The sequence below is a fragment of the Centroberyx gerrardi genome, unplaced genomic scaffold (genome assembly GCF_048128805.1).
Source record: "Centroberyx gerrardi isolate f3 unplaced genomic scaffold, fCenGer3.hap1.cur.20231027 Scaffold_85, whole genome shotgun sequence".
Taxonomy (NCBI): Eukaryota; Metazoa; Chordata; class Actinopteri; order Beryciformes; family Berycidae; genus Centroberyx; species Centroberyx gerrardi.
Genome location: NW_027605221.1, coordinates 21,044 through 39,115, shown reverse-complemented (window position 1 = coordinate 39,115; position 18,072 = coordinate 21,044). Strand labels below are relative to the sequence as shown.

Here is an 18,072-nt window from a genome sequence, read left to right as displayed (position 1 = left end):
ATCAAACATTTCTAGTAATATGTTGCAGTACAAGAAGCTGTACACATTCATTGTACTCAAATCCCCAACTTGCCATCACAAACCAATTGTATTGCCTGTGAAAATGCAATTGAAACTTGGCCTTTACATGCACTTTTTCAGTGTTATAAATGCATTGGGATTTGGTCCAGCTGTAATTGCCATTTACACCCAACTGTGTTGTGTAACTGGAGATTCTCTGCACATGTACCACAAAACATACTGCTCTCTCGACAGCTTGCTTGAAACATTTGAAAAATGTTTGCTGAATGTTTCCAACAACTCACTGACTTGGATGTGATGTTTATGTAACCTGTGTCTCAGTCAGCTGCTGGTTGCTCACATGCCTGAAAACCTCCAAAAGGGACCAATTAAAATATTTTCATTTAAAGGGGAAGACCCCTGAAATTCTGTTTTGATGCTATTCCTGTGCCATAGGACACTTAACACACTAGAAGCAGACCATGATCAGTAAACATCCCACACAGTCTCCGATTTTGTCTGAAAGAGTTTGTCCCAATCTGTGATGTTACACCAATGTAGAGGCAGTCATTTGCAAATGATGGAAAGGTGACGCTGCCCGTATCCAGGATTATTTTGAGGATCACTGAGGATTTGGAGTTTGGAACCAGCAGTATTACTTTAATATAAAATATAGATGTTCATCCAGTCCAAAAAGTCAGCTCTCCATTCATGGTCAACGGAGCAGCTTGAGGCTTTACTATTGAGGCTATCAGTATGACATCAAAGATGAGACTCTTGGTTCTCTTGTTATTTTTAGCACTTGGAAAGATTTGTTCATGTTCACATACTGATGTTAATGTCCTGGGTCATAAGAATAATGTGAATTGTTAAGAAAAATTCTTAAAAAAAAATAAATCTTAAATTAAGCAGTAATCCCCTTTTAATTAATAGTAATAATAGTTCTTAAGTGTAACAGCAATGTTTCTCTCAAATAACTTAAAATGACAGAAGTCGTTTCAGAGGGAATGTTTTAATGGTAGATCATTTCCACATGACAATGACACAATTTAAAATGTTCTCTCGTGTCAACTTTTTCCCATAAGGTAAGCTGGATTTAATCAGATTGTTTTTCTGCACCCTCCTACCATTCATGTAACACTTTTCCATGTAAGAAAATACAGCATTTTAAAACATATTTGGCAAATACAGAAGCAAACCTAAGTAGTTTTCCTCCACAAAGAAATTTAATAAACATTTTATGCTGACACATGGAATCCTAGCCCTCCAACCCCCCGATTTTTTAAAAACTAAAATAACCCAGAATGTTAACAGTCTATACAGCTAAAGGGCGTAATTAATGATGGAAAAAGAACATTACAATCTTGTAGTTTTAACAGATAGTGTACTCTTCGCTAACAAACATGTCCTAGCTAGAAAAAGTAAAGATGACAATATAGTGGAGTTCAGGAAGAAAAAAAAAAGGGAACGGCCATTGATTCGACAGGGCATTTTGCCTGGTAATTCTAAATGGATTTTTGCACTGATACTGGATAACAAATCTTTGGGAATTACCAATTATCAGATTACATCTTAAGGAAGGCAAGCAGGAGTGCCCGTTACTGTTATCATTCTTCATTTTACAAGGCTTTTACTGTTGCTCTTCTTTGGCTCAAGGCCCAGCGATCAAACAGAAGGCACTTTTGATGGCATTGGTGATGCAACAAACATGGCAGTTATATACCTCAGGGCCTAATTCAATATTTATGAAAATGCAGTCATACTAAGACAGGTTGAGTCATAGCAGACTGATCTTAATTTAACCTTCTTTTTGACATGGAAAAAAAACAAAAACATTACATCGCTGCAATCGCTTATCCAGCCAACGAACACTTTCTTGGGGTTTTAACTTGAGTGACTCAACATCCCAAATTCCTCACCCGACTCTTTAAAGTAACTGGGCGACTAGTAGTAACAGGCTTACAAATTACAGGAATCACAGACTTAACATTAGACTACCTAACGCTTGTCATTTCTATGGCTGACACTCAAAGGACCCAAAATCGTTGCCAAAAATGAGCAAGTTATGTCAAAGTCAAGTCAGATTTTTGCAAATGGAAATTTGACTTCTGCAAGTGAACCCCAGGGAGACTTGTCTTAGATGTGACAGATGAGAGTGCACAGGCTTTCCCAGATATGGATGAGGACAAAACTGTGTGGTTGGTGATCTCATTCTGAGTTTGACTTAAAAGAATCTGATGCAAGCCCAACAAGGCAATGCTGTTAGAGAAAGATCTTCGTGAACGATGACATGCTGAGAACTGACAATGCAACCATTTACCTCATTCTATGAAAGACCAGAAGACCATACAATTTGATAAAAATGGCAGAAATTGACAATATCCAATATCTGACAACTGTTTGACAATATCCTGGAAAATGCATGTACCGCATCAATCATTTTCAAACACAACTGATGACTTGACACATTATCACAGGGAGCACATGTCACTAAAATTCATTGAACAGTTGCCATCATCAACAAGACTTTTTTCCCCCCAGAAAAAAAAAAAACTCAGAGAAATCGCATTCCATCATACACACATGAAGGGACATGGAGACTAGCAGTGGTGGAATTGAAACTATTAACCAACTGGTTTAAAACCTGAACCACACAGAGATTATTACTGTTATTAGTGGTACTCCTGTTATAGATCTATAACAGTATCTGTAAGATTGTCCGATGGCCAACATATGCTTGAAGCCAGGACGTATTGTACCATGCATCTGAAAAGTAGGAAACTGCAAACATGTATAAAATCAATGGAGTTTGGGTGGGAAATAAAAGACAATGGTCTTACTAGGTACCTTGGTGGTGGTAGTGGGAAATCCAGCTGCCTGGAACTGTTCCACATGTTGGACAATACTGTGGGTTTCTAGCAACGGCACTGCAATCTGGTCTCCTTTCCCATACTGGTGTCAGTCTACAAATCTGTATCACTATGAGTTAGATCAAGATTATGCCAGTTTCCATTCTAAAAAACGTTTTTCAATAAATAGAGATCAACCACTTAATGAAAAGCTTCAGTGTCTGCAACTGTACATCTTAGGAGACCGTCAGCAACCCAGATATGGCTTAAGAGTTTGTCTTGGTTTCTTGCTGAAAGAATCGTACACCGTGTACACTTCTGTTGTTCATGTCAACAAAGCATTACATTTTCCAATTTTTGTTCACATCCTGCAAATGAACTGTAACTCAGCTTGGCGAGATCACCTTTACCTTGCAATTGACAGGGAACAAAAGCCAGACGAGCATCAACGTAACTAGAACATTTGCATCTGCAAGACATTAGACGCTTCTGCCTCCAGGCCACTTTACCCTTGAGCAGACAATCACAGTGTAGCAGCCTGTGCTACCTCATTAGAGTATATTGGGGAGAGAGAAACACTTTACTGGCATTTTAGTTTACAATATTGTGATCATAAAAATAAAGCCTTGGATCTGTAACAATAAAACAATCAGCAACAATGGTGTTAACGTGACATTACAACCCTCCCGAAAAATAAAAAGGTAATTCACCTCACACTCCTTTAGGCACATAAGTCTTCATGGATCCCACTTGTGTGTGGTGGTCAGGAATGCTTTTCACACAACAACAAAAAAAAAAGACAGTGAGGGTGCTGTTATGCAGACTTGGTGTTATGAACCTATTGTTCTGTTTGAAAGACTTCTTGTGTTGATGGCTTCTGAGAGCAGATGAGACAGTGACCACTTACGACAAAGAAATCACACAACTCTGAACTGCATGCCTGACCAGGATTGCGGGAAGTAAGATGTCCCACACTAACCGCAAGCACATCTTCAGACTTATTCACCGACACGGTGACCTCAATCGCTTTTTGTTCCAGATTTACTTCTTTTTTTTCCTGTTTTGTTGGTGGTTTTTTCCTTAAAAGTCTATGTCAACACTAAATCACAATCTAGCCTGGAATATTGCTCAGCAGCTATTTACAGAATTGCAAAAGAGAAACAATAATCTGACTGATCTACACACAAGTTCTCACATTCTCCCATGTTTAATTTTAGTGGTCCTCTTCAAAAAGAAACGTGCTGTAAAGTGTAAACATGGAGAAAAACAACAAAAAAAAACAACAAAACTCTATTCTTTATAAATGTTAATCATTTTGTCCCCCCCGCCCTCCCATAGAACCATATCTGCAAACTGTATGATAACCTAGTGATGGTGTATTTCTACTTTTCGGACACATTATTCCGTCCCGCTCAGGTTTTAGTGCAGATCCACTGTGCAGTAACAGGACCTTCCTAACCATTTCAAGTAAACCCCTTTTATGTCCCGTTTTTCTTCCATTTTCCGATCCTTTTTGTTCACAAGAGGGCTGTCCTCCATCGTCTATATTGTGGACCTCTGCCTCTGCTTGCTTGGGTTGATGTACTTCCCCACACACAAAGCCAGCCCATTCCTTAAGTGAGAACAATGTTAAAAAAGGAAAAAGAAATTAAAAGAAAAAAAAAATCTTTCACTGATAAATCCTTCCGTGTTTGCAATCAACATTGAGATGTCGGGCCCAACATTAAGTTAAATTTCTTCGTTTCTTTTTTTGAACACACAGCAGAATAAACATTGTTTGGAAGCAAGGTCTCCTGGTGGCAAGTCAAATGTTCAGAGGTCACATTTCTTTTTTTGTTTGTCATATTTTTCTTGCCGTCTCGACAACTTAGTCCTGCTTGGCTTGGAGCTGCTGCTTCCAGGCCTCATTCAAGTAAACCAGTCGCTTGTAGTTGAGGATAAAGAGAATGAAGTTCAGCGCATATGTGGTGATGCAGATGATGCAGAAGTCCTTTAGGACAAAGTAGAGGATGTAGCCCAGGTAGAGCGAACCCACCACCGATAAGATGGACGTCGTCATGAGAATAAGGGCAGCCATTGCACTGACAGTCATTCCTATGACAGGAAACAGAAACTAGGGCTTAGGTAAATTGTGTGAGGCACCGTAAAAAAGACACAGTCCTGCAATACACAAACAACCTGATGAGTTAGTCAAATCACCTGTTCTTGTCTCTTTCAGTCTCAGACATTTCTCTATTGGTGTCATCACTCCTGATGATGACAAACAGCTCAAAACACAGACATTACGCCTGGTTGGGGCTGCACAATAATGGCTAAAAATGCTAGTCTTGATTATTTTGCCAAATATTGTGATCACAATTATCAATCAACAATTATTGATTTCAGTCTAAAATTGATCTAAATTACGGAGTCCACACATGCTTCAGTCATGTAGAATCTAAAAGAGATAAATACCGGTAAGCTGCGCAATTGAAGGCTGTGATTGATCGCAGTGCTCATTGTGAATAGCAGAGGAATGTTAATGGGAGCGCATGATTTGACAGTGAGTTTTCCGAATTAAGTGAAATAAAAAGTTAAATGTTTACATATTGTCAAATTCTACAATTATTAATTGTGGAAACTAAAATCACGTTATACAATTATACACGATTCAGTGCAGTCCTAACCCTGGCAACATGAACCACCATCAGAACTTTATATAGTTGTAGTACTAAACAGGTTTTTTAACATGGGAAATACCCAGCACACACATTCTGTCACTTCATAGCACTGAAATTACAATAGAGGAGCAATACAACAAAGCAGCTCCAACATACTGTACAAGGGCAGCAGCAGCTGAGGATAAGCTCTGTTAAAAACCTCAGGAAATGGAAATCAGAGCTCTGATAAAAGGAAGCATAGGCAGGAGTTTGCACTGCAGTTTGGCTGCAGTGGTATAAAATCTTGAAGAAAGCAAAATTGTGTTTTTTTTGTCAAAAAAGTAGTTTTCCGTTTCAAGGGATTGTTAACACAGAGAGCATTTTCGAGTCTACAAAGTCAGTCTCGCACTTAGTGTTGATAGAGCAGTTCCAAGCTATACATTGGTATGAATCAGAAATAAATTAAAGTCTTGTTTCTGGAGTTTCTGGAGTTGTCCCTAGTCTCTGTGCCCTTCAGTATGGAAATCTTGACCCGCTGCCCTGCAGTTTGACTTAACTGGGCTACTATTGTGTTAGTCAAATGAGTAGTAACTGCTATGGATAAAAGGGCCTCTTGTTCTGTGCCAGCACCAGGTGGCTCAGCAAGCCTACAGGCAAGTCAGCAAGCAAACGTGTCAAACTAGCATGACTGAGTCAGCAAAACCATCTACAATGTACTCCGGAGGGAGGAGAATGTGACTTTAACATTGGCAAGGGAACTGAAGAACACCTTCAAGTTAAAACAAGTCATTCATAAGGCAAAGTATTTATAACACATTCTTACTTATCACTGCCCATATCAGAATAGGCCAATCATTGTATTGTTTGTCCAATTAAAAATCAAACTCCGGAGAATGAAGCCACTACTCTCAGAACCGCATTCAAGTCCTTTCAATCTGTTAACTTGCTTATTCTTACTGTTACTATTAACAGCAAGTTATTACTGTTATTCAGTAAAAAAGTAACATCTTGAGACCTTGAAATCTTGAAAACCTGAAAACACACGGGCATGTTCCTGTTCCAATATATCCCTGATGGTTTGAACAGGCCATAATGGTAAATGGGATATCTTGTAGATGATGCTGAGAGAAATTGTTTCAATCTCCACTGACTTGCACTAACAAATGCACAGAGGAAGCTGGTACCAATTTCTTTAAAAAAATTGCGGTATGAATGTCCTGAGCGGAGGGTTTGATAAGCGATCAATAGGATAAGTTTCTAAAAATAGTGAGCCTTCCATGTAAGTATATTTAAAGACAGACACTATACATGATAAGACATGATTTATCATGTGAGCCAGGTTTAGTTAAATATAGCTGAGACAGAGGAAGAGAGAGTGGTGAGTCAGCAATAATTGTGCCATGACTAGGGAGATGTGTTAACGGAATTCTCAGTACCAACAGATTACTCTAAAATGACATCTTACCTAGTAAGAGCTGAAAGGCGTAAAAGAAAATCCCGTAGACACTGTTCGGCTGGTTCAGTGCACTGTCATTTCCAAAAATTGAGGCCAAGAGTCCAAATCCTCGACCCCACCTAAACCGTAATAAAAAATAAACATCAGTAGAGAAGGCAGTTATAACCTTAATTGCAAAAAAAGTAAGGGGCAAAACAGTGGCAAACTGAAAAGAATAGATTGCAGTTTAGTATTGAGGTGCTTGTGGAGGTGAGAAAAAGAACAAGGCTCCATCTTGTAAAATTAACAAATATACAGCAATGCACAATCACTTAGAAATGAGATGACTGTCTCCATTGAGACAGGGTTTCCCAACCTAGTTGTTCAGCATATGTGACAGATCAGATCACAAATTAGGCTGCGGTTTAACCCCTACATTTTAATGAAATTTGTCTGATTTCCAGAACTCTAAGTATGGCCTCAACGGCAAGATAATCAATTAACCTGGCTAGGAGTTTGAGTGGTGCAACTACTGGTGCTGGTTTAACACTTCTTCCACATCCCCACATGGTTGCACTACTCCGTTGTTCACAGTAAATATGCAACACAGTAGGCCCCATATTCCATCATAAGAGTTTGTGCCCCAGTGAACTTGGTTAAGCTTTTGCCCTGCTGTGTTGCAGTTTGTGTCTGAAGTCTGTTGTTGCAATTCTACATATGCCAACAGGATATTTTTTCTGTCCTGACATATTTCTTTTAGAGAAAACCAGAACATCACACAGGCTAAAAGCAGCACTTTAACATACACAATTTAGGCACTATCGTTCAATATGGTGAAAGATTTCCCTGGAAGATGGAATACATATGTATTAACTATGTATAATTAAAACAGAACAAGTTTCATACCATAGTCAACTCACTCAACCTGTTTCAGTAAAATGTACATATACACCTACTTTGCAACCTTACTGCTCTACAGTGCTGCAGACAAGTCAATTGTGGATTTAGTTTCTTACATGTTATAGCATAAGTTATAACACTGTGCAAAGTAGCAGATCAGATCCTGCTAGTCCAGGCATTCTGATATCTGTCAAGTGACTTTACAGAAAGAAGTCCAATTAATCAATGAGCACGTTCCAAAGCTCTAGCGTAGCAGTACATGGGGTATTTTCAAAGTACTGGATAAACATAGATCTTATGTGCATTGTTTCTCTTCACTAATACTTTTTTGTGAACTCTGGGATCAGAGGAGGAGAAACAATGATCATGGTTATTCACGTCAATTGTGAGGCTCTGCAGCAGGAGCATGATGATAAGAGGCTGGTTTGATCATTTGCCCCAACAATGTGCCACATTGTGCATCAGAGTAAAAAGGGAGTCACTGCTGATTTCTCATAGACTTACACTGATATGTTTGGGGAGAACAGTGGTAAGATATGAAGAGACTGGTGATGATGCATGTCTAAAGGCCCCTTATACAAATATTTTGCTATTTTAAAATTTTGGAAATTGCCATGTGACAGTTATAATATCATAGGCTATGATGCCTTAAAAAGTGCACTGATAGAGCTAAGGGAGGCTCTAGAATGTTTTACTTGTTGGAATTTCCCGAAACTTGGGGGAATGATGCATCTCACCACTGCGTTGTCACATGTTCAAAATTACACTGATCAGCCCAAGGGGCAGCGCTACATCCTTTGTTCCCTCATCCATGTGTAAGGCGTAAAATCTCAAGACACCACATTTTGACCAAACTTGGGGAATTGATGCATCTCACCGCTGCAATACAGCATGCAAAATTGGCCCAAGAGGGAACTAAAATTACAGCTCAAAACAACATGACATATTTGTTACTGATTGGCCCAGATGGGGACTTCTTCATTCGTGGGAACGACACGTTTACTGTTGCCTCGTTTTTTAATGGTTACTTTAATAATCTTCATCAACCTTTTAGCACCCTGAAATGGACAATGGACCCAAAGGGCTTTTGCTCTTCAACTGTTAACCCTCAAATGAAGGCTTACAGTCTGTACTTTCTAACACGTGGTGGAACAAGGCAGTCAGAAGACTGCAACATCCCACCTACCTTCAAACACCGGAGCACCTGTAACTCATGCAGAAACAACAGTTTGCATGCTCATATACTAAATGTATCAAGCTTCATGATGATTGGACAAATTGTTATCACCAATTTTTCGATTGGCCAAAGTTTATTGGTTAATGATGGCCACATTGCTTTTCTGATAGTGTGCATTTGTAGACCTTATATGTCCCAAAGGTAATATTAATAGTTAATACTATAGTAGTATGGATAATTAATAGTATAGTAGCAACTTTTAGCTCACTTGGTAGGGCAGCAGGCAGGGTTAGCAAATGATTCAAACTGGGTTTTTTTTACTCTCACAGAATGTTTCCATTATGCTATTTGTCACGGTCAATATAAAAGAAAGCATGTTTCCACCAACATACAACGAACCCCAAAATTAATCTTTCAGTTTGATAACAGTGATTGATGTTGCACACAGTCAGGAATAGGCCTAAATAACAGATCATTCATTGGGCCTATTCATGAACATCCTTATTAGTGACTGCACATTCTAAACATTAAACATGTTATTTTAAAATTCCATGGCTTTTGGGCCTCAGTGTTACACACTGCAGATTTATTTCACACCTTTGACTCTTGGCTAATAATATTACTCATACTTAAGACATACGCAGTCTCTCCGGGGCGAACGTTTTGTAGTGTAGTACTGCATTTTCAGACTTTCAAAACTTTGTGATTTTTCTCCTATACTTGAAATTGTCAAACTCTATTTCCATGCTTTCCAGACCAGCATATGAACCCTGTCAATGCTTTAAGGTAAATGCCAGTTTATCTGGAAATGCATCATTAACAAATCTGTTACAGCTGTATGTATGTATATGTGTACAAAGTTTCATTATTATAGAGCCTACAGTGTAGGAGTGACAGCCTTTTAGACATTGTGGTGTAAATTATAGCAGCCTTAGCAACCAATGGATTTGATTTGTCCCACAGTCCCACTAAGCTTCTGATTTTTGTTGTTATCTTGTACAGATACAAAAATATGTTGAAGTGACGGACAGAAACACACTCAGACATGACAAATAAAATGGACTACAGCTGCACATACAGGGGATATAACTACATTCACTTTATCTTAAAAACTGAAATTTGCATTTAAAAAATAGCCCCTTGATCTTTGTTATCAATCAGACAGCTGGTGGTCATATAACCAAGATTGCTGAGACCAGAGTTACTAGAGGTAAAAGTAGCAAAAACTATGAGCCTTCATTTAGAGGGAGGAAATACACCCAGCTTTCAATTTAGTTAAGTCAATTAAGTAACTTGTCTTTAGCAAATTGTTTTAGGAACCCTGGAACCCATTTTCACTCATAACTGATAAAAAATGTTCAAAGCTGTGAGAAAGGCTAGATTAACACCTCTAGTATTCAAACAGTCATCTCACAAATATGTAATAGGTAGGGCCAAGGAACTGAAATGACTCATATTCAGTGAGATTCCAACAGGTGGGGTCTTAATTTGATTCCTGAAAAGGTGCATGCAAACTGGCCATTCCCAAAGTGAAGATGGCATGGTAACTTCAAAGCATGAACTGCTCCGAATACCTCTATCACAAGAATAAGAATATTTTTGTAATGGCTGATGTTGGCAAACTGATCTTTGAGAGTAAACCAACTCTGATTCGTCTCATGTTTAAATTCAATCAACACTGCAGTAAGGCAACAATACAATTATCATCAAATATCCTAGTAACAGTTTAATCTGTCCAATTAGGACAATTTGTCCAACTGGTAACAGTATGTGATCAGTGATGTTCAATTTGATTTTCCTGACAATTTGGGTCCCTTGGTCACTCAAGTCCCCCAGTGACCTCTGGAGAGGCTCAGTGCAGTGTGTCCCTCACCGGGTATCTGGTCAGGGAGTAGCCCTGGCTTAACAATGACCCTTTGGACTGAAATGTCACCACGGTTAACGTTATAGATAGCTGGTAACATTAACATGACAGCTAACTATAGTGGATATGGTAACGTTACCCAAAACCATCAAAATGAGCCGGCTAAGAACCAAAAATCTCTGTTTTTGGACGGTGGATGGAGTGGCTTCATCCACACTCTCTCTTCACAACAATGGTCAGACCAAGATAACGTTGGCGCTAGTATTAAGTTTCTAAAATTGAGAGCAGCAAGTAGCTACGATAAGCTAGCGTTAGCTATCAGTAACTTATCGAATGATAATTTAACAATGTTGACGGCTCTCTGTTGATGGCTAGCTAGCTAAGAGGAGTGTAACGTTAGCAGATGTGATACGTTGGATAGTAGCTAGCAATGCTAGCTCCATTGAGCTAGCTAGCTAATGATATGCTTAATAAAATGTTGAATGGGTGGTTCATGGTAACGTTACCAGTTAGCTAATTTCCAATAGTAGGTTTCTTAGCCAGTAGTTACACATAGGCAGTTATGGTTTGCAGTTAGCGTTAGCTATGTGTCTCTGGCAAACGTTAGCTCAATGCATTTGACAGTTCAAACCGCGCAGCCCTTCCCAAAATGCCACAATACAAGCCAGTCTCATTGAGCGCCACTGTAGGCGCTGCTTGGTGAATTCAAATTACCTTGAACTGAAGACTTTTGAACAGCTGATGGAGCTGCTGACGTCGCACATAGCCCGATAACTCGCGTCCCGAGCCTTTTCCCTCTCAACGTGAAAAGCATATAAAGACAATATTATGCCTAATAGGCAAACGAGAAGCCTGGCTATTCTTTCCCATCGAGGGGTGGACACTCTCAGGACGGGCGCCGCCATCATTCTCTGGCCTAGCTGGAGACACGCATACGCAGCTACTTCGCATTTGGGACAGAGCTGCGACGTGGAAACGCGTCAGGACGTGCCACACCATCATGGGCGTGCCACTGTGCTATCATGTGGCTGAGCAACAAAACAGTCTCCACACTCACTGAACATGGGATTAAATACGGAAACAACTGCTACTATGCAAACAAATGGTTTGTATTTTTCTGCTCATGCAAAACTTTTCATTACCATACCGTGTTCCTCTGACTGTACAGAAAGCTATTGTAACCTACCTCATACCCCGGTTCAAAACTATTTTTTGCTGGGGAAAAAACAGTCCAACAGTTGTCTGTAAGAGAGTTTTGTTGTGGTTTCAAATAGTTTGTGATGCTTATAATAAAAAAATAAAGTACGCATCAGTAAGTAGCCCTGCAGTGCACACCGGCTCTATGAAAAGTATCTTCCCTGGCTACTCCTATACGGTATATACCCACATATATCCCACATATAGATATCTCATTTAGCCATAACTATCCTCTGCATGAAGGGAAACCACTGGAGGTCACATATAGCCTTTCTCTCAACTTAACGAAGCTTAATACCTATGGCATATTATGCAATATTGTTATCACAATATTATCACAATTTTAAACCCCCAAATACCTTATTAGCTTACAAACTGTTTATTAATGTATACGGTAGTTGGTACACCGCTTTGTCTCTACGTCGTTTCCCCGACGCGCCGTGATCATGTGACAGCTTGTATATAAACACTGGGTGACATCATCTATTTACTCGCTCTGAGATCCGTCTGGTAAAACTGCTGCATTCCTCTCCTCATGGCAACAGATATGGAAAGATTTGCTTCTTTCGAGGAAGCATATTACGACCAATATGATTACTATAATCTAGTTGAATACTCGTGTCATGCTGGTGGCAAGGGGAGAACAAAGAGAGAAATCGAGCTGAACACGAATCGCCATTGCCCCGCGGGACACGAGAGGAAAATAGCAGAGAAATATCACAACAGCGAAATTAAACGGAGGAGAACCAAGAGTTCGTCGTCTTGACTGACTTTCCCCCTGCTCTAGGTAGGTATGCCTTTTAATCTGAGCTGTTCATCTGTGCAATGGTGTTCATTTGGCACCTAATTGCTTTTTTATTTCTCAACAATCGGCCTATGCAAAACAAAAAAGTACAACTCCCTGCTTGGATAATTATCTCATAACTATATTATGTTAACATTCAGATAAATAGTCAATCAGGAGGTAGTCAATACGTTCGGTGGTTCTTGTAAACAAGCACCTGTAGGCTACTGTTGCTATCACGTGACCACCTCCTTTATGTGAGGTGAACCGCTTGTTTAGGTTGATCACAGTCAGGACCTGTGAAGAATGAGCTACTAAATTCAATTTTACTATTGGTAGTGACTTCTTTGTTGAGCGAAAAAAAGCACATTTCATGTGATAACAGTATTCCTCTAAACAGAATCAGATCATGCTCAGCTGTTTTGTTGTTTTTTTTTCAACAAAATGCCCATGAACCTGTGGAAAATGTGAGACCCCATTGAAAGAATCCAATATTTTAAAGCTTTTCGACGCCTTCAAATTGATGTTGGCACTAAAAACTGAGGAACTAGGATAGGTAGGGCCGCGTATTAAAAAATGTTTTTGATACCCAGCCCTACCTGTTCAGAATCCCAGTAGGTCAATATCATATTACTGATGTTCCTTATTTTCATGTGCACACACAAAGCCTTGTTTGTACATTGATGTTGTTCCCACTGCAAAAAGCTACTTATACTTTACAATTCCTAATGTCAGGTGTAGTGAACCAAGGTCTGTAAATGATGAGGTTGGGTCAGGATTTGCATTTGTAAACTCACAGGATCGTCATTCTGCGTTGCTGTCAAGGACACTTGGTTGTTTTCTTATCATTTAGACCTGATAATCTATAGACCTTGCATGGCACTAGTTTGAGTTTACCACTTGTAGGACTTTGTCAACTGATTGGGTTGAACTTTGTGGGGATAATGTTGGAAAATTACAAATTTACCAGTTCACGAATGCTGACCAAATGCACTGCAAGTTAAATAGCGCTATATGGTAAGCAAGACTCAGGCTGGGATAGAGGAAAAAATATTCTCTACAGCCAGAATTTGTACATGGGATGGTCTTGTGTGTAAAATATTTTCGTTCTATTCCCAGGTTGTTTAGCCAAATAAAAACATGTCTATGCAATTATTTAGAACAAGTGTAAATTGAATTTTGGTAGAAGCTATATACAGTTGGCTTCATAATAAACATTTCATTTTGTTTTCCATACAGATCCTGGAACAAGTTGGATTTCTGATGTTGACCGTGGCCAAACGTGTTTCTGCCTTCCCTGACCCAGTGGATGGAGTGCTGTGACACCGGGAACAAGCCCAGGAAACCAGTCACGAGACGGCTCTCCATTCCACTCTCTACCCCTGTAATGAGATCTGCTACTCTCTGGTTACAGCTGTGCAAGAATAGTTTGTGTTGAGCTATATAGGTCAGTGGTGTGCGCTCAGTGTATAGTCATTTATGTGGGTGAAAAAACTATTATACTGTATTTCATTTCAATAAAGAGAATATTGTTAACAAAGCTATCTCTGATTGATTGTTTCCATTGGTTATAACCTAGCAGGGAAACATAATTCTTGCTGGATTATATTGAATACAACAGGTTTGTTACAGATTGTGTTCTCTATTCAGCATCTGTCCCTCCCATTTTACCTTATTCAATCACCAGAGTCAACCCTCTTCCTGCTCCCTAACAATTTGTCCTTCCTCCCCTTGTCTGGTGTTTCCTCAGCTCTGAGAGGGAGCAAGCGCCTCTCTGTTCACCTTTCTCTGTCCCAGAGGAGTGGCACATTCAGGCATCAAAGCCAGACAGAGGGCAGCTCCCAAAAAATGCTCAAGGGTGTGTGCTCATGCTCCTCCAGCCTGGGAAGAGATTTCTTTGTGTGTTTGGTGTCTTTCGGTTGCTTTATCATTTCTGATGGTATTAACAATTTGACTTTGATGGTTCAAATTGTGACAACCCTCCCACTCTATTGGCTGGTGCTGTGTGTGTGTGTGTGTCTCTTGTCTGTCCTGCAGGAGCCTGGGGGGCGGGGTCGTCATCTGTGGCTCTCTCGCTCCTCACCTATCCACACCTCTTGTCTGGTTCTTTTGAGTTGATGTAGTTTGTTTGGCACCCTACAACACACACTACACTCTTTCCATACATCCACTCACTACGCTACTGATACTACAGACCTCCGACACCTCATCTTTCCTGTTTGTTTTCCCTTAGTTTTAGCTAATAAATTATTGTGTTAAGATTTACTTTGGCGTATGTCTCCCTTTTGTTACAGCCTACAAGAGCCGGGTTGTAACAAACAAAAAAAAAAATTATCACATTGTTTCTGTCTGTATCAGACAAAAGAGTGCAATAAAAAAATCTATTAAAAATTTGTTTCCCTAAGAATCGTGAGAGAATCATGATCTCAGTTCTAAGCAAGAAAATCGTGATTCTCATTTTATCCAGAATCGTGCAGCAATATGGAAACCAAATGCTTGCAAAAACTCGCCAGTACCTTAGATTTTGTGAGTACAGTCCAACTGGTTTTGAACAGTACAATATACAGTGTTCAAATTGTGGTGGGGGAAAAAAACAAAAATGAGGATGTGAATTTACGTGCTTTTATTTTGAAACTGGAATTACCCAACCGGAAGAGCTATTACTGTTTTTTCCTGCCGTCTTGACACGTGGTTACCATCTAGCTACTACATCCTACAGCAACTTGTTAGCTTAGTTTTCGTATTCTTTCTACCCGCCAAGATGCAAATCTGCAATGTTTGCAGCGACCAGACACCAAAATACAGATGCCCAGCCTGCAAAATAAGATAGTAAGTAACGTTAACTTACTGTTTGCAAGCTAACTAACCGACAACTGTTAACCTAGCTCCTTATGTTCTGTCTAGGCTTGGCACGGAGCTAGCCAAAACTTTAACATTATAGTAATTTAGTGATGAAGAATGAATAAAATGTTGTCGATAGTGTACTCCATTGCCCTGGTAGAGCATTATGGGCTTCGCAGTTGTGATATTCGACCTATTAGCAACCCAAACGAGGTTACCCAGACAAGCTGCTACGGTACAGTAGTAAGTTACAGTAACTTACAGCAGTAACGTTATACGCTCCTAAAACACATCAGTGGTTCCCAGAAACCTGAAATACAAACACATTTGCAACTTGAGATTCAAAATAGAGAAGGGCATGGGCATATTTACAGGTCATGATCCTGCTCTCGTCAATAAGGAGCACGTGCTTTTTGACCTGATAGTTGGACACCACCATCACATGTTACGGCAAGCCACGTAGGTACAAATAGCGACTTCCTAAATAAAGTCACGCTTTCCATTTCACTGTGCCACGAAAGAGTACTTTTTTTGTGTCATCCAGATTTGTGGATTGTATTTGCATGGTTTAACATTGAACTAAAGGCCTGTGTTTCCCTTTATTCTCAATTTAAACAATTCCTATGTTAATCTCTTAAATTTGATGCCGTGATTTCGTGTCAAATAAAATAATGTTGGAGTGGGTTAATACATCCATGGTTATTTCTATTTGCCTAGTAATAGAATCAATCACCTATCATAAAAATATGCTGTTTAAAAATGTATACTATTGCAGTTAATGTCCATAATACTTGGATTCAGTATTGCGCAGAAGTTGCCTTTATGTGTCAGAATAACCTTTGATCTGCAAAATAAATTAACTTCACCTATTTGTTTCTTTCCCCTTGCAGTTGTTCGCTAGGCTGTTACAAGAGACATAAAGGTAAATCAACTGGATTCAAACAAAAATAACGAAGAGCCAACTGTAATCCTGACAATTAATGCCCATGATAGATACAACATGGATCACAAAACTAAAGAGTATCTTAATTCAGTTGTGTGACGTAAAGACAAGCTATGATCTAATATCACTGGAAGGTGTTATTCTGGTCATCATCAACTGATTCATCTCCTAATTTATTTATTTTTCTGTCCATAGACACTTGCCTGCCTGTTAAGCAGCCAGCACCCATCACTCCTGTTACGGCTGCATCCTCCACTGGTACGGTGTTACAGGTTTAATCATTAATGTGATTCTTTGTTTTGCTTTGTGCAGAGTGTCCAAGTAATCCAGTGGGAGCATAGATCATATAAATAGTAATAGCTGAACACAACACACTTCACCATAAAACCTTCTTGATGCTCAGTGTGAATGTCATTATGATGTTTCTCTCTTTGCAGAGCCATGGAGTGTCGAGGATCTCTTGCATGAAGATGACTATATAGACAAAGTGCCATTACAGAGGCTCCAACTGTTAGGTATAACCTTAACCTTCCGGTCTTTCTTAAGCTGTTGGCAGCAGCATCACATATCCACCTTTCATCTCACACTTGAATTTAGTAATGACCACATGAAATAAGTTTTCAGAAAAGTCAGTTTTGGGTACTTCATGCTCTTCATGCTATGTTTTTCTTCTCCGCAGGGCAATCAGAGGGGCTGAAAGATCTTCTCTGTAACCCCCATCTCAGACAGTTACTGCGGTCCATTGACAACGCTGACAGCAAACAAGATGCGATGAAGGCCGCCATGCAGGAGCCTCTGTTTGTTGAGTTTTCAGATCAGTGTTTGAAAATTGTAGAAAATGAAGAAAAAGCATTAAGGTCCGGAGATGGCGACGATTTATAGAATTGTGCCAGCATTGATTTGATAGAGAAACAAATTACCTTTTTGATTATTGTTTTACTTTTTTTTTTTTTTTTTAACTGTGCAATACCATTTTGTAATATGTTTTGCTATGCCCATATTGTGTCAAGCATTCTGTATATTTACTTTGTTGCAGTGGTTTCTATTGATCTAACTTCCTGTCATCTGCCTGTTAATGCCATGTATGCATAACAGTGTTCAAATAAAAGATGAAACACTTTCAAACAGTTTAAATTCCAGAGTCAACACTTGAGGCTTTATAATGTGCTTAGCTGAACTCACTGTTATGAAATGACTGATCACATGGATGTAAAACAGAACAAAAAAAAAACATTGAAAACTCCTAAGAGTTGCAAAGCCAGTTTGTGCTTTAAAGATTTTATTTAAACTGACAACACAATCATAATTAAACATTTATTTCAACACAAAGATAATACAAAAGTTATTGTACACTGATCTCTTGGTACAGCTGACGTAATACATGAAACAAGACATTTGGTCTGAGTATAAAGCTTCCAAAGTATATACTGATAATAAGAGGTC

General features: G+C 39.3%; 2 protein-coding genes and 1 long non-coding RNA gene across 4 annotated transcripts; 2 read left to right on the top strand and 1 right to left on the bottom strand.

The window, feature by feature from the left end:
• Window positions 1-993: 993 nt before the first annotated feature.
• LOC139913343 (vitamin K epoxide reductase complex, subunit 1L1) lies at window positions 994-11,780 on the bottom strand. Its single transcript, XM_071901339.2, has 3 exons — window positions 11,579-11,780; window positions 6,954-7,063; window positions 994-4,943 (listed from the first exon to the last, which is right to left on the bottom strand). The coding sequence occupies exons 1-3, from the start codon at window positions 11,770-11,772 to the stop codon at window positions 4,717-4,719; spliced, it is 531 nt and encodes a 176-aa protein (XP_071757440.1). The 5' UTR covers window positions 11,773-11,780; the 3' UTR covers window positions 994-4,716.
• Window positions 11,781-11,885: 105 nt separating this feature from the next.
• Window positions 11,886-14,746, top strand: LOC139913355 (uncharacterized). Its single transcript, XR_013504187.1, has 2 exons — window positions 11,886-11,969; window positions 14,085-14,746. It is a non-coding gene; the product is annotated as an uncharacterized LOC139913355 (long non-coding RNA).
• A 785-nt stretch (window positions 14,747-15,531) lies between these two features.
• LOC139913499 (zinc finger HIT domain-containing protein 3) lies at window positions 15,532-17,548 on the top strand. 2 transcript variants are annotated; one of them, XM_071901537.2, is made up of 5 exons: window positions 15,532-15,674; window positions 16,577-16,608; window positions 16,825-16,887; window positions 17,067-17,144; window positions 17,309-17,548. In XM_071901537.2, the coding sequence occupies exons 1-5, from the start codon at window positions 15,607-15,609 to the stop codon at window positions 17,509-17,511; spliced, it is 444 nt and encodes a 147-aa protein (XP_071757638.1). In that variant the 5' UTR covers window positions 15,532-15,606; the 3' UTR covers window positions 17,512-17,548. The 2 variants fall into 2 exon arrangements, with proteins under 2 accessions (XP_071757638.1, XP_071757630.1); XM_071901529.2 differs by lacking the exon at window positions 15,532-15,674 and adding an exon at window positions 15,690-16,145.
• Window positions 17,549-18,072: the final 524 nt, after the last annotated feature.